Source organism: Entelurus aequoreus, linkage group LG12, assembly GCF_033978785.1.
Source record: "Entelurus aequoreus isolate RoL-2023_Sb linkage group LG12, RoL_Eaeq_v1.1, whole genome shotgun sequence".
Lineage (NCBI taxonomy): Eukaryota > Metazoa > Chordata > Actinopteri > Syngnathiformes > Syngnathidae > Entelurus > Entelurus aequoreus.
The window spans coordinates 31,403,221-31,426,429 of NC_084742.1; the positions used below are offsets into that span (position 1 = coordinate 31,403,221).

The 23,209-nt window shown below is 35.2% G+C and overlaps 1 protein-coding gene across 1 annotated transcript; it reads left to right on the top strand.

Annotated features, from left to right (window-relative positions):
• The first annotated feature begins 9,416 nt into the window (after nt 1-9,416).
• Nucleotides 9,417-21,653, top strand: dera (deoxyribose-phosphate aldolase (putative)). The gene is made up of 9 exons (XM_062066959.1): nt 9,417-9,584; nt 11,289-11,386; nt 11,586-11,733; nt 12,945-13,040; nt 13,123-13,257; nt 13,337-13,465; nt 19,743-19,855; nt 20,817-20,966; nt 21,047-21,653. Exons 1-9 carry the CDS (start codon nt 9,554-9,556, stop codon nt 21,101-21,103), a joined length of 957 nt encoding a protein of 318 aa, XP_061922943.1. The 5' UTR covers nt 9,417-9,553; the 3' UTR covers nt 21,104-21,653.
• Nucleotides 21,654-23,209: the final 1,556 nt, after the last annotated feature.

A 23,209-nucleotide genomic window follows, 5' to 3' on the forward strand; every position in this document is an offset into this window, starting at 1 on the left:
ATATATATATATATATATATATATATATATATACATACACACACTGTGTGTGTTAATGAAATATAATGTGTTAATGTACCGGTAATTATTAATAAACACATCTATATTACATTTTGGATTTAATAATTATTTAAGTGAATATATAAATATATATATATATATATATATATATGTATATATATATATATATATATATATATATATATATATATATATATATATATATATATATATATATATATATATATATATATATATATACACACACACAGTATATTAAAAAAATTTCCTCAGTTTTAATGCATATTAATATATATATTTTACTTTTGAACAAAATGAATATAAACTTGCTGCTTGAGCTTGATCTTAAGTATTATTAAAAGTAATATTTTAATTTTTCAATCTTTTTCATTCCAGCACAGTATATATACAGTTATATACACACATACATATATATATATATATATATATATATATATATATATATATATATATATATATATATATATATATATATATACATATATATATATATATATATATATATATATATATATATATATATATATATATATATATATATATATATATATATATACACAGTATATACACACATACAGTAAATTATATATACTGTAATATGCATAGCATATATATTACAAACAATTTTTCATTTGGGATGACCCTATTTCATTATAACATACCATTATTTCCCAGGTGTGTTACATTGCCACATTTTTTTTCAAAAATTCTACTTTGGATTGGCTTTAGGTCACGTTCTACTCTCACTAGACCTTGCAAGTTTGATATGCTTTAGTTCCCTGTTCTTGATGGTTGAAGAACACACTTCCGATGCGCCCACAACCAAACTGTTAGCGTCAGACTACTGAATGCCATTTATGGATAGCTACAAGTTGTGTTTGCATATGCACAACGTAGCCAGATTGCATTGATAATGTCGCACTGCAAAGTTCTCATCAGACTCGGTCTGCCTTGCAAATAGCCTAATTAAAAAAGACACACAGATACACAAGAACAAACGCATTACCTCAGAACACACTTGATACTTGGATGTAGTGGCAGCATAACATATCTCACACTGTAACTGCAGGGAGCCTTAAAATAACTGATGGCGGTGTGTCAGTGCTTTCTGGTCACTGGCATGCCGGATCTTCTCATGCTTTCAAACTACCTCTGACTCAGCACAACCAGCTCAAGAAATGTACGCTGTTCTGCCGAATTACACTCAACGCAAAATGCACAGGAGAGAAATGTGCCTTCAGGTGTTTATTTTTTTAAACTGTATTTGAAAGCGAGGTCATGCTTTGTTGTCTTCTTATGAAAAAACGACATTTTGTCAGTGAACATCCATAAAGAAGCACATGTCAGGTATGACAGAGCAACAATTTATTTGATCTTATAAACTTTTATTTTTTTTCAGGAATGTCTTTCTGACATGCAGAGATATTGCCAATAATAATATTAAAAAAACCAACAGTGGAACCTCTAAGGTAGGAATAATTGGATTTATAAACCTTTTTTTGCGATAATGGAATTAGCATAAATCTAATCCAGGGTCAAAACTTTTGATTTGAATGATTGTCAATGCCAAAGAGGACATAAAAGTTATTACGTCTTTGAGGAGTGTAAAAACATTTTCAAACAATTATTTTAACCTTTTTTTGCTCAAATCTCTTAACAAATTTCAGTCCTGAACAAGAATATCTAACATTTAATAAAAAAAATAAATGAACCATTTTGAATGCCTTTTGATCAGATAATGTCGCAGGTGTAAATTAGTGAAATAACTCATGTTATGCAAATGTATACTCATTGAAAACTGTAACATTATCTGACCAAAAGGTCTCTAATATATATATATATATATATATATATATATATATATATATATATATATATATATATATATATATATATATATATATATATATATATATATATATATATATATGTGTGTTTTACTTCTTTTGTTCAGTCCAAAACTTAAATACAAAACATGTATTTTTTTAATTGTTATTTTGACTCTTTTAATGAATGTTTGATTAGATAATATCACAGTTTTGAATTTGTTTTATAACTCATGTTATGCAAATTTATATTACAGTCATCCCTCTCCACATCAAGCTTCAAATATTGCAGCTTCACCACTTCACCGATTTTTTTTTTTTACAGTATGCATATTTTTCAAAATTGTTGCCTTCATTTTTTTTCAATAATAAAAATGACTATATGAACTAAAAATATCACTACTCTAATAGTACTGACCACTAGATAAGACTAAACCAATTAAATCCCACTGTTTAGTATCATGGCCACTGATTGGCTCAGCCTCTGGCAGCATTACTAAATTGGATTAAAATATTGTAAAGGTGGCTCAAGGACTCTCATAGTGTGGAAAAATGTATTTAGACGGTATTAACAGGCTTTGAATGCTCCAGTTATGAAAATATTCCATTTATAATTATTGATTCCTACTTTGCGGGAATCAATTTCTCACGGTCACGTCTGGAACCAATTACAGCGATAAACGAGGAATTACTCTAATCAAAAACTGTGACATAATTGAATCAAAAGGCCTTTAAATGGTTAAAAAAACATTACATGTTTGCTATTGTTTTCTTTATGGCTGAAGCTGATTGAAAGATTTTAGCATAAGAAAATAATTCATACATTTTTTTAATGGAAAATGAAGGACATATACAGTATGTCCTGTTAGGCTTTGGGGTATTGTCGAAAATCTACCAGTGTATTGTCCACCTTTGAAAGAATTGCTCATTATTGAATGTTTAAAATTTTACATGAAAAAAACCCTCTCAGGAAAAATCATGTGAAATGGAGTAACACAACAAACATTATAGCCAAAATATAGCAAACATTTCCCGAAAGGACCAAAAAGTCTGTCAGCTATTTCAAAGCATCAGATGACTTCTGCGATGAAAAACTAATCGACATCCACGCAGACCTCATGTAGGAGTTCAGAACATTCAGCTGGGCGGACTGTACACCCCCACCCCCCCAATGTAGCTCCGAATTGTGCATCTGACGAATGTTTACCTAACGTCTGCTTCTTTTGCGATTCCTAAAAAATGTCAATGGTTTTTTTGGTACAGTACCAGTCAAAAGTTTAAAGACACTTTTGCATCCAGTTGAATGACTAAGTGTCTCCAGACTTTTGACTGGCGTGTAGATGTTATATATACACTTAAATCCCAAAAGCAGCTATTCCTTTTTCCTAAGGGTGAATTTCATGTAACTTTGTGTTTGAACATTGTAAGGCGACCGACATCCTCATCCACAAACTGATATTTCTGTTGGACAACTTGAATTTATTTTGTAACGGTTTTTTTTGGTTGTTGTTTCTGGAGTCTTTGCTAACATTTAGCTCGATTGTCTTTATCCTGATTGTACTACCGACAGTACTATCTCCGTACCTCAACAATGGACTGATGCGTTCACTCACTACCTCCATTATATGTACTTTCAGTGCTGACATATCCTCATATTCATCGTTTCCTGAACTGCAGGATTGTTTTAAAAGTGTCTTATCACAACACTTCTCACCCTCAAAATGGCTTTCTGGTTATTAAATATTCTGTTGTTCTCCTTTTTGATTAGTTGATATACTTGATGTAGGTGTCTTGTGTACTTTTACGCAAAATGTGACTTTCTTCTCTTGTTGTATGGTTAAACCAGATGTATGCAGGATTATTTTTATGACCTATTTACCAGTTCTCACACAAGGCCAGAGGTAGTGCCTCGTTGATCCCTTTCACTCACCATGGTTAGTAAGAGTTGTGGTGCGTTCAAGACCACCACTATACAGCGAAACGCGCTTAAGTAAATCTGAATGGATCTAATTAATGTTATCTGAAATTGACGGTTGGTTGTTTCAAACTTTACCGTCCATCACATGGTTAAATGTTTCTTCCTTTTCGTTTGTTTTTATGCTTTATGGACTTCAGTAGGCGCCTAAAGACGTTCCTGGTTCTGTCACAATCTCAATGATAGATTTTACGTATTTAATTTGGCATTGGGGCGGCATAGCTCAGTTGGTAGAGTGGCCGTGCCAGCAACTTGAGGGTTCCAGGTTCGATCCCCGCTTCCGCCATCCTAGTCACTGCCGTTGTGTCCTTGGGCAAGACACTTTACCCACCTGCTCCCAGTGCCACCCACACTGGTTTAAATGTAACTTAGATATTGGGTTTCACTATGTAAAGCGCTTATATTTAAATATAATTCACTTCACCTCGATAGGTGAAATAAAAATAGATGATTTGAGGAATAGAAACTTTTCAACCCCCGTTTCAAATATGTTGCACAAGTTCCATCATTTTCGCTATACCTCCACTTACTGTCACGGTTCAGCATGGAATATTACGGCTTGTATTTGCGCAGAGGAGTTAAAGTGAATATTTCAGCAAAGGAACTTTTAGATGTGTCAACATGTTTTTGTTTTTTTTAGAATTGGTCCATTTTAATTTTGTGTCCCGCTTTTAGTTCCCAACCCACCAATTGAGAATGACTGGAATAGGAACAACACCATTATCAGCGCTGGGAGTCTTAAAAACATGGATTTTTTTTACAATCAGACACACATTGCTACCTCTCTAAAGGCCTTATTTTTTTACCTCAATATTCAACCTAAATACTGTTTTTTAACATCCTGAGAACTATAATACTATAATAACAGTTTATTTTTATATGACTGTTTTCTATTCACATTTAAATGAATGTGTAACTTTTGCTTATGTAGTAGAATCTTTATTCAGCAGCATCTAAAGTATGTAACTTTTTACTGCGTTCTTTGTCCACTTACTGTCTTGGATTACACAATGCTTTTTACTCCTTTGTCAAAAGTCTTTATAGATATTTACTGTGTTTTTATTCAGCACAATAAAACAAAATATGGCATCCAGGAAGTCTGTGTGGGATTTTTCTGTGTACTGTGTACAACAGAGTGTAATTCCATCCATCCATCCATCCATCCATCCATCCATCCATATTCTACCGCTTGTCCCTTTCGGAGTCGCGGGGGGTGCTGGAGCCTATCTCAGCTGCATTCGGGTGGAAGGCAGGGTACACCCTGGACAAGTCGCCACTTCATCACAGGGCCAACACAGATAGACAGACAACATTCACACTCACATTCACACACTAGGGCCAATTTAGTGTTGCCAATCAACCTATTCATATAATATAATATATGGGCCATTCCACCCAATCGTTGCCATTTGCTTATTGTAACTCTCAAAATAAAATAAAAATGTTCTAAATTTCATTTGATACGCATTGAAAAGTATTCAAAATGTGTTTTGGCTCATTTTAGGCAACTTTCTTTCATTTTTGGTGAAGATGACTCATTTTAGTAAAAGGAGATAGTTTTTAGTGTAGAAATACATGATATATAGCCTCATGGTATTTATTTTGATAGCATGTTGACACTATGCACATTATAGTGGTTCAACAAACTTAATCAAATCAACAAAACATAATTCAGAAGAGCGAACATGAATGTATCTTTTTTTAAAACAAGTTATAGCTTGAAAGGCATAGAAAATATGGGAATTCCATGGATTTTTCAATGATGTTGTGACTCCAAAACAATACTGACTCACATCCAGTCAGTCCCTTTCCCTCCAATGAGTCAGTCCTCCATCACTTCCACCAGTCCAGTCATCCAGGAACATTGGTCACGACCTGAAGAAAAAAGTAATACATTTGTGCACCCATGGATGAGTGAGAGTAGTATGTGTGTTAAAACTGGAATTACTCATAATATAACATTATTACTATGAATCATCATGATGAAAGTAAAAACATTCAAAAGGAGTACACCGTCTGTCGATCGAGTCACTGTGATCATTGTGTAGTCTACACCACCATCTAGTGGCGGCATGCGTGAATTGCATGTGAAACTAAGTGCATAGTCATTTGACGTGCTTTAAATGGTGCACTTCCGCACTCACCTAAGTACGCAGTGTACACACTATACATATTGGAGTATATATTATGATCATTATGATTGTGTTATAAGTGTCTTTATTATGTGTGTACGGTCCTATGCAATGTATGTCTGACGTCACCAGTGTGCGTCTGCGTGTAGTCTTTTTTTTAATGTATTTAAACTTTTTTTATTTTTATTGAAAAACAAACATACATTTATAATTCACACACAATTCAAGGCACTTTCAACATCAAGGAAAGAAAACAAAAGCAAATACAGAGAGTAATAATACTAAAAAATATGAAAAAACAACAACAAAAAGACAAAAGAACTACCTAAATAAATCACAGGGCTTTTGTACTTTTACTAATACTCCAAGATTTGATTGATAATTGTAAACAATTAAGCCAATTAGAAAATGTAGGCCTACTTTCATAAATCGACACTTATGTAGAAAATGTTTTGCCTGGAGCATAATAATGTTGACAAACATTTCTATGTTACAGTCGCTTATAAAAATACCAAATTTGATCTCTTCTTTAGTGAATGGGGACATTTCCACACCCTTGTTTCTCAGCCAATCTCTGATCTCCTCCCAAAACACATGTGCACTCTCACATTCCACAAACAGATGATTGACATCCTCCACAGCAGTTTTTCAACCTTTGACAATAAAAAGTCGTTGTCGCAATTGTTGGATATGACTTCAAACCATAACCAACCATGCATGACTATAGCTCTTGTCTCATGGTAGGTGTACTGTGTCTTATTTTGAGTTTTTTGCTGTTTTCCTGTGTGTAATGTTTTAGTTCTTGTCTTGCGCTCTTATTTTAGTGGCTTTTTCTTTTTTTTTTTTGTATTTTCCTGCAGTTTCATGTCTTCCTTTGAGCAATATTTCCTGCATCTACTTTGTTTTAGCAATCAAGAATATTTCAGTTGTTTTTATCCTTTGTGTGGACATTGTTGATTGTCATGTCATGTTCGGATGTACATTGTGGACGCCGTCTTTGCTCCACAGTAAGTCTTTGCTGTCGTCCAGCATTCTGTTTTTGTTGACTTTGTAGTCAGTTCAGTTTTAGTTTCGTTCTGCATAGCCTTCCCTAAGCTTCAATGCATTTTCTTAGGGGCACTCACCTTTTGTTTATTTTTGGTTTAAGCATTGGATACCTTTTTACCTGCACACTTCCTCCCGCTGTTTCCGACTTCTACAAAGCAATTAGCTACAGGCTGCCACCTACTGATATGAAGGAGTATTACACGGTTACTCTGCCGAGCTCTAGACAGCACAGACACTCAACAACAACACATAATTTGCAGACTATAATTACTGGTTTGCTAAAAATATTTTTAACCCAAATAGGTGAAATGATATAATCTCCCACGGGCCACGGCACACCAGCCTGTATGTGAGATATAAATAATAATGTAAGTATAATTGTTTGTATATAGTATATAATTGGTGCAAAGGTTTAACACGTGTACAAGGATATTTCACATGCCATTACTGTATATATAATTTAACTGTGTTTATGTTGTGTATAATGTGTATTTAGGGGTTAGTGCGTCTGCCTCACAATACGAAGGTCCTGAGTAGTCGTGAGTTCAATCCCGGCCTCGGGATCTTTCTGTGTGGAGTTTGCATGTTCTCCCCGTGACTGCTTGGGTTCCCTCCGGGTACTGCGGCTTCCTCCCACCTCCAAAGACATGCACCTGGGGATAGGTTGATTGGCGACACTAAATTGGCCCTAGTGTGTGAATGTGAGTGTGAATGTTATCTGTCTATCTGTGTTGGCCCTGCGATGAGGTGGCGACTTGTCCAGGGTGTACCCCGCCTTCCGCCCGATTGTAGCTGAGATAGGCTCCAGCGCCCCCCGCGACCCCGAAGGAAATAAGCGGTAGAAAATGGATGGATGGATGGATGTACAAAGGACATTTCATAATTTTCGGAAGTTCATCTTGTACTTGACATTGTTTATAGGGTTAGGCGCAATAAGTGTTCAACTTCAGCCTAAACCCTTTCGGTCTGCAACATTTTCATTTTCAATCTATGAATGTACAACTGTTTGTTTATTTTGTTGACCATTGACCGAAGAATAATAAACTAAACTAAACTAAGCTATCTCAAGGCACACTAGGGCGGCACAGTGTTTGAAAAACACTGGTCTACAGCTCCACATAACAGTCAGAAACCTCCATGTTAAATTTAAGTTTAAAAAAAAAATCCTTTGAAGGGTATATTCCATAAATAATTTTAAATTGTATTTCTTTTAATTTTGGGAATAATTGGGTATGTAATATATATTGTCCTTATTTTCCTTCAGGATATATTGTCTATGAACTGTGCCCGGAAAATATTATTTCACTAAAACTGCCCTCATATATTTGTTGGAACATTTTTCATCACAGAAATGAACATCTTCAATACTAAGGTTTCTCAGACAAGGGGTAGTATTGGAATATAAAACATCCTGAGTCACCATAGATTGTTGCTGGTTGCTGTGTTGCTTTGGTGTCTGTGTGTAGTCAGTCTCTGAGTCCAGTCGGTCAGACATTTCTGTTAATGTTGATTGTTTTAAATCAAAGCTGACTAAATCCGCGATAATTGAATGAATGAATGAATGAATGAAATACATTTATTTCGCTCATATAATCAACCATCAACCATTTTGTGTGACCAGATTAACAGTACAGATTATACATATTTAACAATCAAACACATTTGCACTCAAAAAGAAAAGAAAAGAAAAAGAATGACCGAAAAAGGAATAGGCTGAAGCCTATCCTATACATTCGCTGAAAATTAGATTAGCCTGGAACATTAACGTTAAACTTTTTTTTTCAATTATTTCACCTTTTAAGGTTTTCTTAAACCTTAACAAAGAACTACATGTCTTCAGCTCATCAATGAGCTTGTTCCACCATTTAACTTCTAAAACTGAAAATGAGGACGGCGTGGCGAAGTTGGTAGAGTGGCTGTGCCAGCAATCGGAGGGTTGCTGGTTACTGGGGTTCAATTCCCACCTTCTACCTTCCTAGTTACGTCCGTTGTGTCCTTGGGCAAGACACTTCACCCTTTGCCTCTGCTGGTTAGCGGCTTGCATGGCAGCTCCCGCCATCAGTGTGTGAATGTGTGTGTGAATGGGTAAATGTGGAAATACTGTCAAAGCGCTTTGAGTACCTTGAAGGTAGAAAAGCCCTATACAAGTATAACCCATTTATCATTAAGTACATTCGTATTTTATATTCGTTCTTACTTTACCTATTTCAAAAATCAATATCCCCCGTAAATTATAGTTTTCTCCTCTTAATTTAAATAAATACATACATACATAAATAATTCATACCGCAAAAATACACACCCAACTGTTAAATTATTTTAATTTGTTTTATTTGGCAACCGGAAGTCGAAGCCGAGTGAACAGGAAATCTAATGAACATCCGACCTGCTACACTTTACTGTGAAGGGTCACCACTTCCTGTATACGCCGTACCCAGGAAGTGGTGTCAAATCCGGCTGGTGAACGTTGGGTGCTGCATTAAAGCAATAATATTTTTTTTTACTTACAACACATTTTTCTCCGTTTTGTCATGTCTGCTAGAAACCCAGGCACCACGCTCGGTAAGTGTGAGTATGCTCAAGCTAAAATAAACCCGCGTGAAATAATGTCACGTGCAGCCTATTGCATTAGGCTCAACTTTTAGTTTGACTAAAATACTGTACATGCAATACTATTACTTCACACTCCTGTGTATTATCAAATGTCAAATTGTGAGATTGTAACTTGTCAAGGTTGCTATCCGACCCTTTGTCTGCTTAATAAGTAACGTTTTAGTGGTTGTTGACCTTTTACACCCACGAATTACACTTTCATATTCGGTATACAGGAGCATATTTTACTTAGCTCTATAAATATTCCATAATAACGGTGCTATTTTTCATTATATATTGCAAGTACTGCCAGAGTGAGAACTCTGGTTAAATATTTAAATGTTTAAAATCTCATGACCAGAACACGTACTTCTAACAGTAGTATTCAGCTGACAGCAATGCAGCAATAACTCACATAAATACTATTTAATACCTTCCAAAGCAAACATGTTTGTTAAGCCTAAACTTGTCCCTTTAACCTCCCGTCCTACTATGTTTGCTTAACTTAATAAAATAATAACTAAACAAATAACAAATAATTACCATTAAAAGCATTCTATGAATATTTGCTCATTACCAATTGTATTAAGTCTTGCTTGGCAGAAACACACATTTTCAGGTTGTGATCCCCAAAACGTGCAGTAAAATAATGCATGTTAGTATTGGTGTTAACGAGTCAATCCTTTAAAATGACTTATTCCAGAAATAAACATCACATATATTTTATAAGACCAGTAACTTCTTTATTAAAAAAAAAAAACAGACAAATAAAACAAGTTAGAAGACACATACACCTTATATTTAAGAATAGCATTGAAAAAAGAAAAGACATAGTGTGGCCCGCACATTTTAAAAATACTATTACAAAGAAAAGGCATTTTTTAAAACTTTAAAATATTGCTCAAAAAATAATAACATATAATGTATGGATTGATCTGAAGTTGATATCGACATTTAAGCATTGAAAGTAAAAATGATATATATTGATATATGACTTTTTTTTTTTTTTAGAGTGGGGGCCTTTCAGATCCCCGAGACCTTTAGTTATTTCATTTTATATATTTATTTAAAAAATAATCATGAATTCCATTTTGAAAAAAAAATAATTGGGAAAATGTTGCATATTTTGTGGTTTTGCCATAAAAAAACAGGTGTTTCTTTGGAAAAAAAAAGGGCATAAAACTTAAAAAGATAAACATTATGGCAATGGATAGATTTCAAGTTGACGTAGAGATATATAAGCGTTGAAAGTCAAAAAGGATACATTAAAGTATGACTTATGTTTGTATACATGACTGGGACCCGTTTTGGTCCGCGGGACCTTTAACATTCACCATAATTGAAGGGAGTCCTAAGGGTTACAATATAAATTGTATTGGTTTTGAAAAAGAAAAATATCAAAATGGCCTCCGCATGCTTTAATTTTTCAGTGTGCGGCCTTTAGTGGAAAAAGTTTGATTTAGTCAGTATCAGCTTAATGCTACTATTAAGCTCTGAAATGCATCAATGATTGACAACAATCTTGATTGTCACATATATTATTTGTTTCCTGCACAAACAGTAACTTGAAGTTAAAAAAAGTGTGCTGTCCAAAATCTGCAGTAAAAATGACATAGAGGCATTTATTTTTTCTACATAACTGTTTTTCTTTTCCTTATTACATGTGTGCAACAGACCTAAAGTGGATCTCCAAAGTGAGAGTTAACACACAAGCTGTGCTAAGGAGAGCTCAGCACATCCAAGGACAGAAGACCCCCAAAAAACAGTGGCAGGTACAACAACCTTTGTAGTATTCATCTGGGTATTGAGCATTGGATTTTGCTTTTATTATCTAGTATGAAACCTTTAATATCTGTTTAGGCACTGTTTTACTTATAATAATTATTCTTTAAGCGCAAGTTTGTTTGGTTTATTGATTAAGATTAAATAATATATGATATACAATCAATTGTTATATATTGTCGTCCGCAGGCTGCCTGGCTACTGAAGGCTGTCACTTGTATCGATCTGACTACACTGGCGGGAGATGATACACCATCCAACATCCATCGACTGTGCATGAAAGCCACTCAGCCAGTCCAGTATGACTTGCTCAAGAAGATGGATATGCATGATAAAGGTCTGCGCCAAATGTCATCACGCCGAGTTGCACCGAATTGGAATATTTGATATTTTAGAGCGTTAGCTATCAATAAAATAAAATGTCCTTGAAGTCTGGATGCAAAAAAGCATTAACAGTAGATCCCCATATTTTTTTCTTTGTTACATTTTGTGTATACAATATACTTATGATACCCAAGTTTGTACATTTTTAAAGTCCCTGACCTAAGTCATTAAACCTTTTTGAGCAGGATGTCAAGACATGATAACTAACTGCACATGTTAGTAAGAACAATACTGTATACTATTTGCTTGTAATGGTATTGTAGTATGTGAAACTAAATTAAAAATGTGTTTCACAATAGTGTGCCAAATATCAAAATCAGGCATTTTCCATTATTCACAATGTTTTGCTATTGAGTATAGAGGGAATTTACTGTCTTATACAATTAGAAAAATAATCAAATGTTTACAATGTTTAATATATATGTATTAAGTTTTTTTAATGTAAAGTCTGTATTTATATTATTACTGGATTCTTCAGTTATTGTTTTTACTATATAAAAGGCTTTAACAATGTCAAACAATAGAATATTTGGTTCATTGTTTATTACTGAATAAATAGAACATAACATAATTATTCATTGAAAGTAGAGTTTTGTATTTATCTGTGTGCATTATTTTTCCACAATATAATTTTTATTATCCACACTATTTTTTGTTTTTTAATAATAAAGTTATTTTAAAAATAATTATTTAATGTATGTTTTTAATGTTCTGTATGTGCATGATCAGCCATTATATATAATGTTATATTTAATTTTGAAATATAATGAAATAGTTTTTTAAAATAATGTATTATTTAATGTCTTTTTTTATTTTTCATAATTTAATTGATGATTCATTAAAATGTACTGCCTCGTATAATGTGTATGTATTATATGCCTATGCCTACACAATTACATGTTTGTATTGTTTTTTTACATTTTAAAAAGAAAAATTATTCTTAAATGTGTTGCAAAATAATCTTTTTTTTTTCTTTTCTTTTTTTTAAAATGTTTTTATTTTTGTACAATGTAGGTATAGTATATATCCAGATTTTAGGGCCACCCTTTATTTTTATATCTTGACCAGTTTGGTTTACATCCTACAAGGGGCAGCACAGACCACTTTAGATCATTGAGCGTGTGGTTCACTGTACTGTATTACAGTATTTGTGTTGTTTTGTAGGTTTGACAACAGCTGCAGTGTGCGTGTATCCGTCACGTGTTGCAGATGCTGTCAAATCTCTAAAAGCTGCAAATTCCAATCTGCCCGTTGCATCAGGTAAAAAAACAAATACTGATATATTACTCTTTATTAAAATGAAATTCTTATAATACCAATATAATTATATTGTCCCTTCTAGTGGCTACTGGTTTCCCAGCCGGTCAGACACCGCTGGAGACCCGCTTGCAGGAAGTCCGCATCGCCGTTGCAGACGGCGCAACTGAGATCGACATCGTTATCAACAGGACTCTCGCCCTCACGGGACAGTGGGAAGGTAGGGAGCAATCTCACACTGCCAGAACATCACATTCGATTTTTTTGTCACAAGATGGAATATTTATACTTAATCACAGCCATGTACGACGAGATCTGTCAGTTTAGAGAGGCTTGTGGCGACGCCCACATGAAGACCATTTTGGCGATAGGAGAGCTGGGCACCTTCACCAACGTCTACAAGGCCAGTCTGGTCTCCATGATGGCCGGTCAGTTGCACCAAAACAACATTCTGCTTTGATTTACTTGCATGTATTCAAATGTGCTCAAAAAGTACTTACACACACATTCAAATATTTTAGATATAAATATAATTAAACAAAACAGACAATATACTTTCCTTGGCAGAAGAAACATTAAATGTTGTTTTAGCTTCTTAAAAAACATATTACACTAAAAATGTGTTTATCGTTTTTAACATCTGGGCACTTCTGGGTCTTAGGCGATGGTTTATAGACCCATTAGGCTACTGTTTATTTACCTAAATCTGTGAAGATTTAGGCTTATTTTGAAAGGTAAATATAAAAGTGAAAAAATATTTAAAATGGGATGAAGTGGATTTTTACACTCTTCAGAAAAATATATTTTTAAAAGATTTAAACCATTTACAGTATCATCAGCAATAGGTTACTACCACCTCACTTCATTTAACACTTATGGTATTTGGAGAAGAAAAGATTGAAGACACGTCATGTCTTTACATCTGAGGGATCCACAAATGAAGCATTAATCCGTGAAAGACAAAGTTGGACTTATTCGTGCAACGGTACGTAACGTAATGGATTGACATAAAGAGTGCCGTGACGCAAATGAGAAAAAGGATGCTGCTGCTACAAATATTAGTCTTGTTTACAATTCATGTCTGCAGTTGTTTTATGCTGTAAAGTTAATTATTTTGTCTTATTATTTAGCTGTCAATGTCTGTTGTTCAGCAATATATGCTAACAATATCAAGATTCAGTATATGCTGTTGAGTCTACGAGAGATTTATTTATTTAGTTTATTATTACTACCGGTATTAAGGATATTTTCTTGATGCTAACAAATATCACCGAAGATGCTATAATGTGGTCATCCGTCTGAAAGCACTTGGCTTTCCTGCACAACAACTAAGCTTTTAGTTTCTGGTATGAAAATCGACAACAAATATACGGTGAATTGGACCAACAATCACAATATTTATTACTAGGACTTAACATGATGTTAGTTTATTTGCGCAACAATGTCTTTGTAGTTATATTTAGGCATGGCAACCACAAAAGAACAAAAAACTAAAGTGATCTATTGTCATTTCTTTACGTTTAGTTCTGCTCACAAACACTACTAATATAACTCGATTGCATTACAGAAAGTTTCTCAAACAAATCAAATGTTCGAACAAACATTTTACAAATTGATCCCTGCAGACACAAACATAGTTTGATTGTATTCCATAAGATGATAAAAGTTATATTTTTGAGAGCCATTTCCTTCGACGCACATTGGTTTTTTCCTGACTTTATTACCTTTTATAAACAATTTCTTTCAGGACTCTATGAAAGCTTTCTTATTTCTTTATTTGAACGACTGGAACACCCAAGAACAGAACAGCAATACGGCATTTTCTGATCAAACTCTACACTCACTCTCACTTGTTTTAATGCTACGCTCAAGCTGCTTGACCATTGTATGAATGAAGCCGCAAAGAAGAAAAACGGATCTGACGTCATATGCAACTGTCCTATATTTTTATAGCTACAGCATTAAAAAAAACTTCTAAATATAGTTTTTAACATTATGAGAGCACTTTCGGCATGAAATAACACGCCTCAGTCACATTCACGCAATGTGACTATAGCAATGCTTGAGGCTAAGCCAATCAGTGGCCACGATACTGAACAGCGTGCTCTGATTGGTTTGGTCTCATCTAGAGACCAGTACTCGTGGAGTATTGATATTTTCAGTTTATTTAGCCATTGAAAATGCTTAATTTAGGGCAAAAATGTTGTAAGATATGTATTAAAAATGTGATGTAGTGAAGCTGCAACATTTGAAGCATGATGTGACAAGGGACTAACCTGACTCTCGCCAGACCCTTGTAGTTCGCTGAGCTCCACAAGGGTCTGGGTTTGAAGGCATTGCAAACTCCTTCCAGATAGCAAAAAATAATGAAACAATCAGGATTTCATAGATGTGACGTAGCGCCGAAGCGACTGTTTGATTCAAACAACAATGGCGGCACGCAGCCCTCGCTGCGTCGTGTGCTGACATTGATTCTGCTATTGCAACTGTTTTGTCGAATCTAGCGAATATGAATTCTTTAAAAGATGAACAGAGAACGGTTTTGAAGGCATTTATTGGTGACAAGGATGTTTTGGCTCTTCTTCCGACCGGGTTAGGATTTCCCAGCGCCGCTCTCATCAGCGTCAAGGGTTGATTTCGATGTGAGTGGTTGAAGTAGCACGCTATTCAAGATAACGGACAAGTGGTTTTGATTTTTTTTACAAGGTCCCGCCTTCTGAAATACATCTCCAATTGAGAACTCCCAGCTCCTTGTGGGGAGCTCAGCGAACTACAAGGATCTGGCGAGAGTCAGATTAGCAAGGGACGACTAGTATAAATTTGCATAACATGAGTTATTTTAGTAATTTGAACCTGTGATAATATCTGTTTAAACAGTCGTCAAAATAAAAAAACATTAAAAACGTTACATTTTTCATATTTTTGTTTTGGACTGAAGTTTTATTGAGATATCTATTGAGTTGAGTTGAGTTTATTTAGCAAAAAGTAAAAAAATAAATAAAAATAATCAATGTTTTTACACCCTTCAAAAACTTTGGGTCTTTCTTTTAAACAAAGCTTTAAATCAAATGGTTTGGTCTCATCTAGTGGCCAATGCTACTCTAGTATTGATGTTTTAGTTCACTTAGCCATGTTTATTCTTAAAAATGCTTGATTTAGGTAAAAAATACGTAGAATATGCTTAAAAAAACCTCACCCAAAAATCTGCGATCGAGTGAAGCTGCAAACTTCAAAGCGCCCCGTAGACGGGACGACTTTAGTGTTTAAATATGTTAATCTTCTTCCGTTTTAATGTGTAAAATTTTAGAGTGTTTCCTAATGATAAAGGCATAACAGGTGATGTTTGTAATAGGGAAAGGCGTTAATGTGTCTGGTATTCTTAGCATTTAAGATAGCTAACGATTAGCGCACTAGCTGTATCTCCATGAAATCAGCAGTATTGTATCACTGTGACTTTTTCAAAGTGGGGTGATCAATCATGGTTTTACAATAATTACAATTTGAAACGATAATAAGAATTGTCGAGAATTTTACCTTGTAATTGTTACATCCCTAGTCAGGGGTGTCCAAACTTTTTATGGAGGGGCCACGAATAAAAAAATTTAAAGATGCAGAAACATTTTGTTCATCAAAGAAGCTTAATTCATTTCATTTGGAGAATAAAGCAATTGCTCTTAGCTAGAGATCACATAACTTTGTTTTACCAACCATTGAAGTGAAAAAGTTAGTGTGAAGGAGAGCTCTGCAAAGAAAAATAATATTAATTGAATAATGACAGAAATTATCAAAAGTCTACACCATACTGAAGCAGAATGCGTCAATGTAACGCCAGTAAAGGACGTTAAAATCATATCTAAAAGGCGGACATTTATCCATGAACAATTGAAAAAGCTGCTGATGGTGATTTTTGACAGAGAAGCAGCTGGAAGGAGATACTGTAGAAGTTCACTCTCCAGGGTTATTGCTGTACCTTATTACACTACTTCATAAAACTACTCTCGTAGTTTGTAGTAAATTATATTGTAATGTTTTTCACACAGTATGTCATTCTTCCCAGGCTTTTTTTCCTCAAATTACCTTATTTAAACACACACATTTTATTTGAATATTCTAGTACACACACACACTCACACACTTACAGAGGCATGCAATGCTTAACAGGCCGTCACATAATAAGCTGATTACAGAACCAAATTGTCAGGGACTCTGATAGAGATCATTATTAAAATGCATTGCTTTTGTCACCGCTCTCACTTTTTAATCTCCTCTTGTTCCTATGAATTGCGGATGAGATTTCTGAAATTGAATGATAATTTCATCTATTAATCTCTGACGCAAACTATTCCCCCCTCCCAACCCTTGCCCACACAAATGGATTGAGCTTCATTACCTCCACCCGTATTTAATAACCGTTATCCATTATCTAATAATTAAGACACCCCATAACGAATCTTAAGGATTACGGCAGTTTGAGGCTCAAAAAAAGACCCAACTGGGGAAAAAAATTCCTAGCACATGTCTTTAATGAACTGGAAAATGTTCATCTTGTTCTGTTCCGTAATGAACGGTCATTATACACCAGGCAGACAGGGGGCTGATTTAAGGAGTTTGTGGGTAATCTATTAAAAGAGCCTACTTTCATCTTCTATTTTTATCAGGAAAGCTGATAATTGGCTGCAAAGGAAAAATGAAGGATTTTATTGATGAGCGTACAGCTGTCCTCTTGTTAGCCATCAGCAGCAACATCTGTTCTTGTCTAAGCGGGCCTAAGAGTCCAGTCCACCTTCTTATAGTCTGTTTTTAAGTAGAGCACCCAATCAGGAATAGATTGAAATAGGACTGTGCACAGATGAGTGGAATACCTTTACAGTTGCTTTAAAACTCCGTAGATATTTTGGGCGCTACATGATTTAGTGGAACTGCTCATTTTGTAGGGCGGAGTGGCTTTACAACATCATGTTGAAAAGCCACAAGAATAAAAACAAGAATTAGGTGCACGAGTTTACATTTATTTATTTGAGATTTCTAAACACATAAACCCCATTAATATTTGGTTATACAGTGTAACCCATTCATATCGACCAAGTCATCAAGTACTTGGCCACTGCGGTCTTCTTATTACTAAAAAATGTCCGCTTAAGTCGACGTCAACATAGGGATCGGTACACAATTTGGTACTTTTTATAGACGCAATATCTCGATACCTTTTTTTGCTTGTGACGTCATGTTTGATTGCAAACTAAACACCGGCTCAAACATTTGGCAAGGAAACAATCACTCAAGCAGAACTCAACCAAACTGCCTCTAGGTCATGTTACAATTTTTCATGTCAACAAAACAAGAAGAAGAAGACGCTCAAACATGAAGTAAGGCTCAGTTTTTCCAAAATGTGCTAACTTGATGCTAAATTATATTGGCTTTGACATACACATGCTTCTGATTATTATTAGAAACTTTACATGGTGATTTCAACATTTCCAAATTTGGTAATGAAAACTACAGCTAGGATGCACGTTACAATCAAACAGCAAGTGTGTAATAAGTACAATTCTTACAGTTTAAACACTTTTGGGGCACAGCAAAAGACTAGATTCCACTTAGTGGCAAAGACTACTCCTTGACTAGGCAATCGTTGTCTACACGTAACTGCCCTCTAAAGTCTTGGACTTGCAACTGAATGCAAAGTCTCCTATATGATACTTCCAAATGAGATTCAGAAATGTAGTAAGAAAACAAGATATACCAACTGGACAGCACAGTTGTCATAATAAACAAATTTTTAGATTTTACATTTTACTGTTAAACAATTAACATTTATTAACACACACAAAAGTAGCAAATAGTTGAGTACCGGTATCGATTCTCAGGTACCATGGTTCAATTGTAAAAGGTACAATTTTAACATGTAACATGTCTTTTAAAAAGTAGAACAAACTTCTAGATCGTATTGTGTAAAAATGAATGTACTACAATAGTTTTATTAAGTAATCAAATAATATTTTACAGCATTTACCTTGGAGAGTGGACTTCTTCAAGCTTCTTCGCCATCAAACACACCATCAGCAACTTCTCCATATTTTCATGAATACATTTAAATATTATTTTAACGTCCTTGGCTGGCGTTAGACTCATTCTGCTTTAGTATGGTGCGGGCTTGCAATGCTACGCTCCAACGGCTTCACGAAGTAGGCTTCAGGGTCGGCAATGTTTTTGATGATTTCTTTCTTTAATTTAAAGATTATCATCTGCTTCTCCTTATCAGCACTGTCCTTCACGCTCACTTTCTCTTTTCCCATGTTTGCAAAACAAAGTTATGTTGCTATAAGCTATTGCTATCGAGTAATACCGGATCTTTTGTTTGGATCATACATGGTCCATTCTGACATTCGCTATGCCAACTTGTGGCAGGGACGTTTGTAACTCAAATTTCTGTTTGCAACCTAAAGCATAACATGATCTGATGGTCTTAGATTCTGCAGAAAGGTTTTTCCAACATGCGTAAAGCTACAATTATTTTTCTTAGATTGTTCCTTAGATTTCCTGTTGTTCTGAGGATTTAATTTTTAAGTGGAAACATCAACTGTAGTCAGTCAGCATCGCTAACAAAAGTTAATAGGGCTTGACCTTGTCAAGTTACTAGACATTCTACAACTTTCGTAAGTGTATATAAGCTTTTAACCATCTTGTTAACGTCCATCCTTCCAGGCTCCGACTTCATCAAGACGTCTACAGGAAAAGAATCTGTCAATGCCACCTACCCTGTCGCCATAGTGATGGTGAGGGCCATACGCGACTACTTCCTGTGCACAGGCCAGAAGGTACTGTAATTCTCTGAATGTTTTGAATGGAAATAATATATACCATATTTTCTGGGCTGTAGAGCACAGGGTATTTAAGCTGCACCCACCAAATTTGAGAAGAAATACATATTTTTACATATATTAGCCGTATCGGACTGTAAGACACAGTTATATACCTGTACGAAAGATTTTGTAAATGTTTATTTACATACCTTAATTGTTTCCAAACGGTGCCTGTCACACGGCAGTAAAACAGCTGATCAAAGAAAATAGAAGTCATCGTCATGAACCCACTAGCTGCGGAGGCCAGCTCGCTAATCAGCTAACTAGACTCAATAACTCTACGGTGACGTTTTGGTGAATTTACGAAACTAAAACAATACAAAAAGAATGCCAATGGTAAGTTAATAAGGCTAACAGAGACACTTGTAAACATGTTAGCATATTTGCTAATGACGCTAGCTTGATTTCATTATGATGACACTCACAAATATGCATGAAAACACTCCCACAGACATCACACGTGGGATGGTTTAGTAAGTAAGAATTGTTTTAGTTGTATTGTAAAACTTACAAACATTGCTTTGAATGATGAATGAAGAATCCTTTCAAGAAGGAACGCTATAGACGGGTTTGCATGGGTTCAAAGCACGAAACAGGAATACATTTTAAACCCGCAGCACCTGCAGTGAGCGAACTCGTCTGAAATATGTCGCCACAGCACAAACAATAACACACCTTTTCAGTGTCCCTGTCGGTGTTATATGAAAAGTATTTTTTAAGCCGCAAGGTTCAAAGCTTTGTAAAAAAAGTTGCGGCTTATAGTCGGGAAAATACAATGATAAAATGAACAAGATGGACTGGATAGAAGTCCCATAACTGTGTAAATGTTAAAAATCAATTGTGTGTGTGTGTGCATTTCTGTGTGTGTGTGTGTGTGTGTGTGTGTGTGTGTGTGTGTGTGTGTGTGTCCCTTCAGGTGGGTTTCAAGCCTGCGGGGGGCATCCGTACAGCCAAGGAGTCTTTGGTGTGGCTCATGCTAATCAAGGAGGAGCTGGGCAATGATTGGCTCTCTCCTCACCTCTTTCGCTTGGGAGCCAGCAGTCTATTGGCTGACATTGAGAGACAGGTGGAAACGCAGCCCATACAAAATTTGAAACAATGTTTCACGTTATGATGATAATAATCATGAATGTGTTGTTTGGCCAGATTTATCATCATGTGACTGGACAGTATGCAGCCTACCATGAGCTTCCAATGGCCTGAAGTTCCTGAGATGCTCCTAAAGACCAGTAAGGACCTCAAATTCACCAGACATTCTAGCAGCTCACTTGTTAAGTTGTTCTACACATTGAACATTGAATCAAGTGTCTGTGACTGAAAAAAAACCCAACATTTTATCCTTTAAAGCTGACGGAGCTAATAATAATAAGCAGCACTTGTACCTCAAACACAACATTCAAGCATCAAGAGAAGTCCACGACTGTTTATTGACGCTAATATAAAGTCAAACTAAAATGCACATTTTTAGTGCATGTCAATGTCTTTTTTTTGCCAAACTTCTTTCGGTGCGTTGTCCTTCTTTAAAAAGTACCTGCTTAAGTTGACGTCAACATACAGTCGACTGATTTTGTCCTCGTAAAATTTTGAAACCCTAAGTAATCTTTTTTTTTTAACAATAGTCTGTTTATGTCAACATGTGCCGTTACCTGGGGAATCAATACCAGTACTCAACAGTATACATTTTCAGTACTTTTGTATGTCCATGTGGTAATAAATGCTAACTGTTGGATAATAAACTCTCATGTTTTATTTAACAATGAGCTGTTTATGATAACGGTGCTGTCCAGTTGTTAAATCTTGTTTTCTTATTACATTTCTGAGTCTCATTTGCAGGTATTATATAGTAAACTTTGCGTGCAGTTGCAATTCCAAAACATTAGATGGCTATAGTGTATAGAGGGTTTTCGATTTTTTCCCCACAATGCATTGCTGATATCCATATTGAAGGGAGAAAGTTAGTGAAACGCTAATTGTCTCGGATAATTTATCCAATAATATTCATAATGCAGATGACGTGTGCCATTGTCAACTGCTACAATTGAGGTGGAAAGAATAAAACTATCTTGAATCGCATTCTAAGCATATTTCTGGACAAACGGAAGCGGCTGTAAAGAAAAGTTAACGGCGAAGACGAGCATGGATTGCTACAATCAACCGATATGTAACATGCCGACGACTTTGTGCGTGTTTGTTCGGAACACAAAACATTTTGTAAGTAAAAAAATAATCTAAAATAAACAACAGCCCCACTTTGCCTTAAAAAGATGTGCTTGGTCGAATAACTGATGGTAGTTGTATTGACAAAAATAGTACTCACTTCTCTTATCCGGACTGTAGCGTCCACATGAAATAAAAGTGAAGCGACATGAGAACAACATTCTCCCAATCCTGCCTGACAGTCACAGTGTGCTGAGATGACCTTAAATCCATGATTATCCAGGGTGTCAAACTTGGGTCGGATCAGTTATGAGAGTCCATTACTCTAGCCTGGCTTGATGACACAATGTCCACTGGGTTTATACAAATAAACATAAACATCACAAACCCATCCACAAACAAATCCACTATAGCTACACTATCTTGAATCTTATAATTGGGGAAGTCTTTCAAAGTGTAAAATGGGCTGGTTTGAACAATTAAGTACAGTAGTTATCTCTGCTCCACTGAGGCTTGTCGATCTTGTACTGATTCTTGCATCCAATTACGGCTGTTTTCTCCTTATAACATCAGTCATTCTTATCTAATGACTCGCAAGCGGTGCATTATTTTCCACTGAATAGTTCAGAAATATTACTCGTAGCTCTATCGTGAACGATGACGCCCGACTTTCAAAATGGCTGCCGCACTGCACTTCCGTGAACATTTTTAAAATCACTCTATAGACTAAAGTGTTGCCTTTCTAGGAAGTAGTCTTTGCTAGTTAGTTGCATGTGTCAGGCTAGGCTCATGTTGCACCCTACAAAGTGTTTATACTGTAAATATTTTATTTATTACACACCAGCTGTTCAATTTTTACATGTATCTTATCTGTAGTTTTCATTATAGAATGTGGGGGTGTGGAAATCGCCATGTAAAAATTGCTAATGCTAATCAGTAGCATGTCTATTGCAAATCTAATGTATATTAGCATTGAGCTAGTGCATTTTGGCAAATTGGAGCCTTACTTTTACGCTCAAGCGTTTTCCATCAAGTATACTTTTGGCATTGTAAATTGCAGCATTACCTAGAAGGTGCTGCTTGATTGATTGTTTCGAAGCATTCTTTTTGAGGTAGTGTTTAGTCTGCAACTGGACATGTAAGGGCAACAAA

Excerpts from the sequence above, each read along its gene's own strand:
- dera (XM_062066959.1), top strand. The coding sequence starts at position 9,554 with ATGTCTGCTAGAAACCCAGGCACCACGCTCG. Across the intron at positions 19,856-20,816 it reads TCCTGTGCACAGGCCAGAAG|GTGGGTTTCAAGCCTGCGGG; the intron begins GTACTGTAATTC and ends GTGTCCCTTCAG. Across the intron at positions 20,967-21,046 it reads TGGCTGACATTGAGAGACAG|ATTTATCATCATGTGACTGG; the intron begins GTGGAAACGCAG and ends TTGTTTGGCCAG.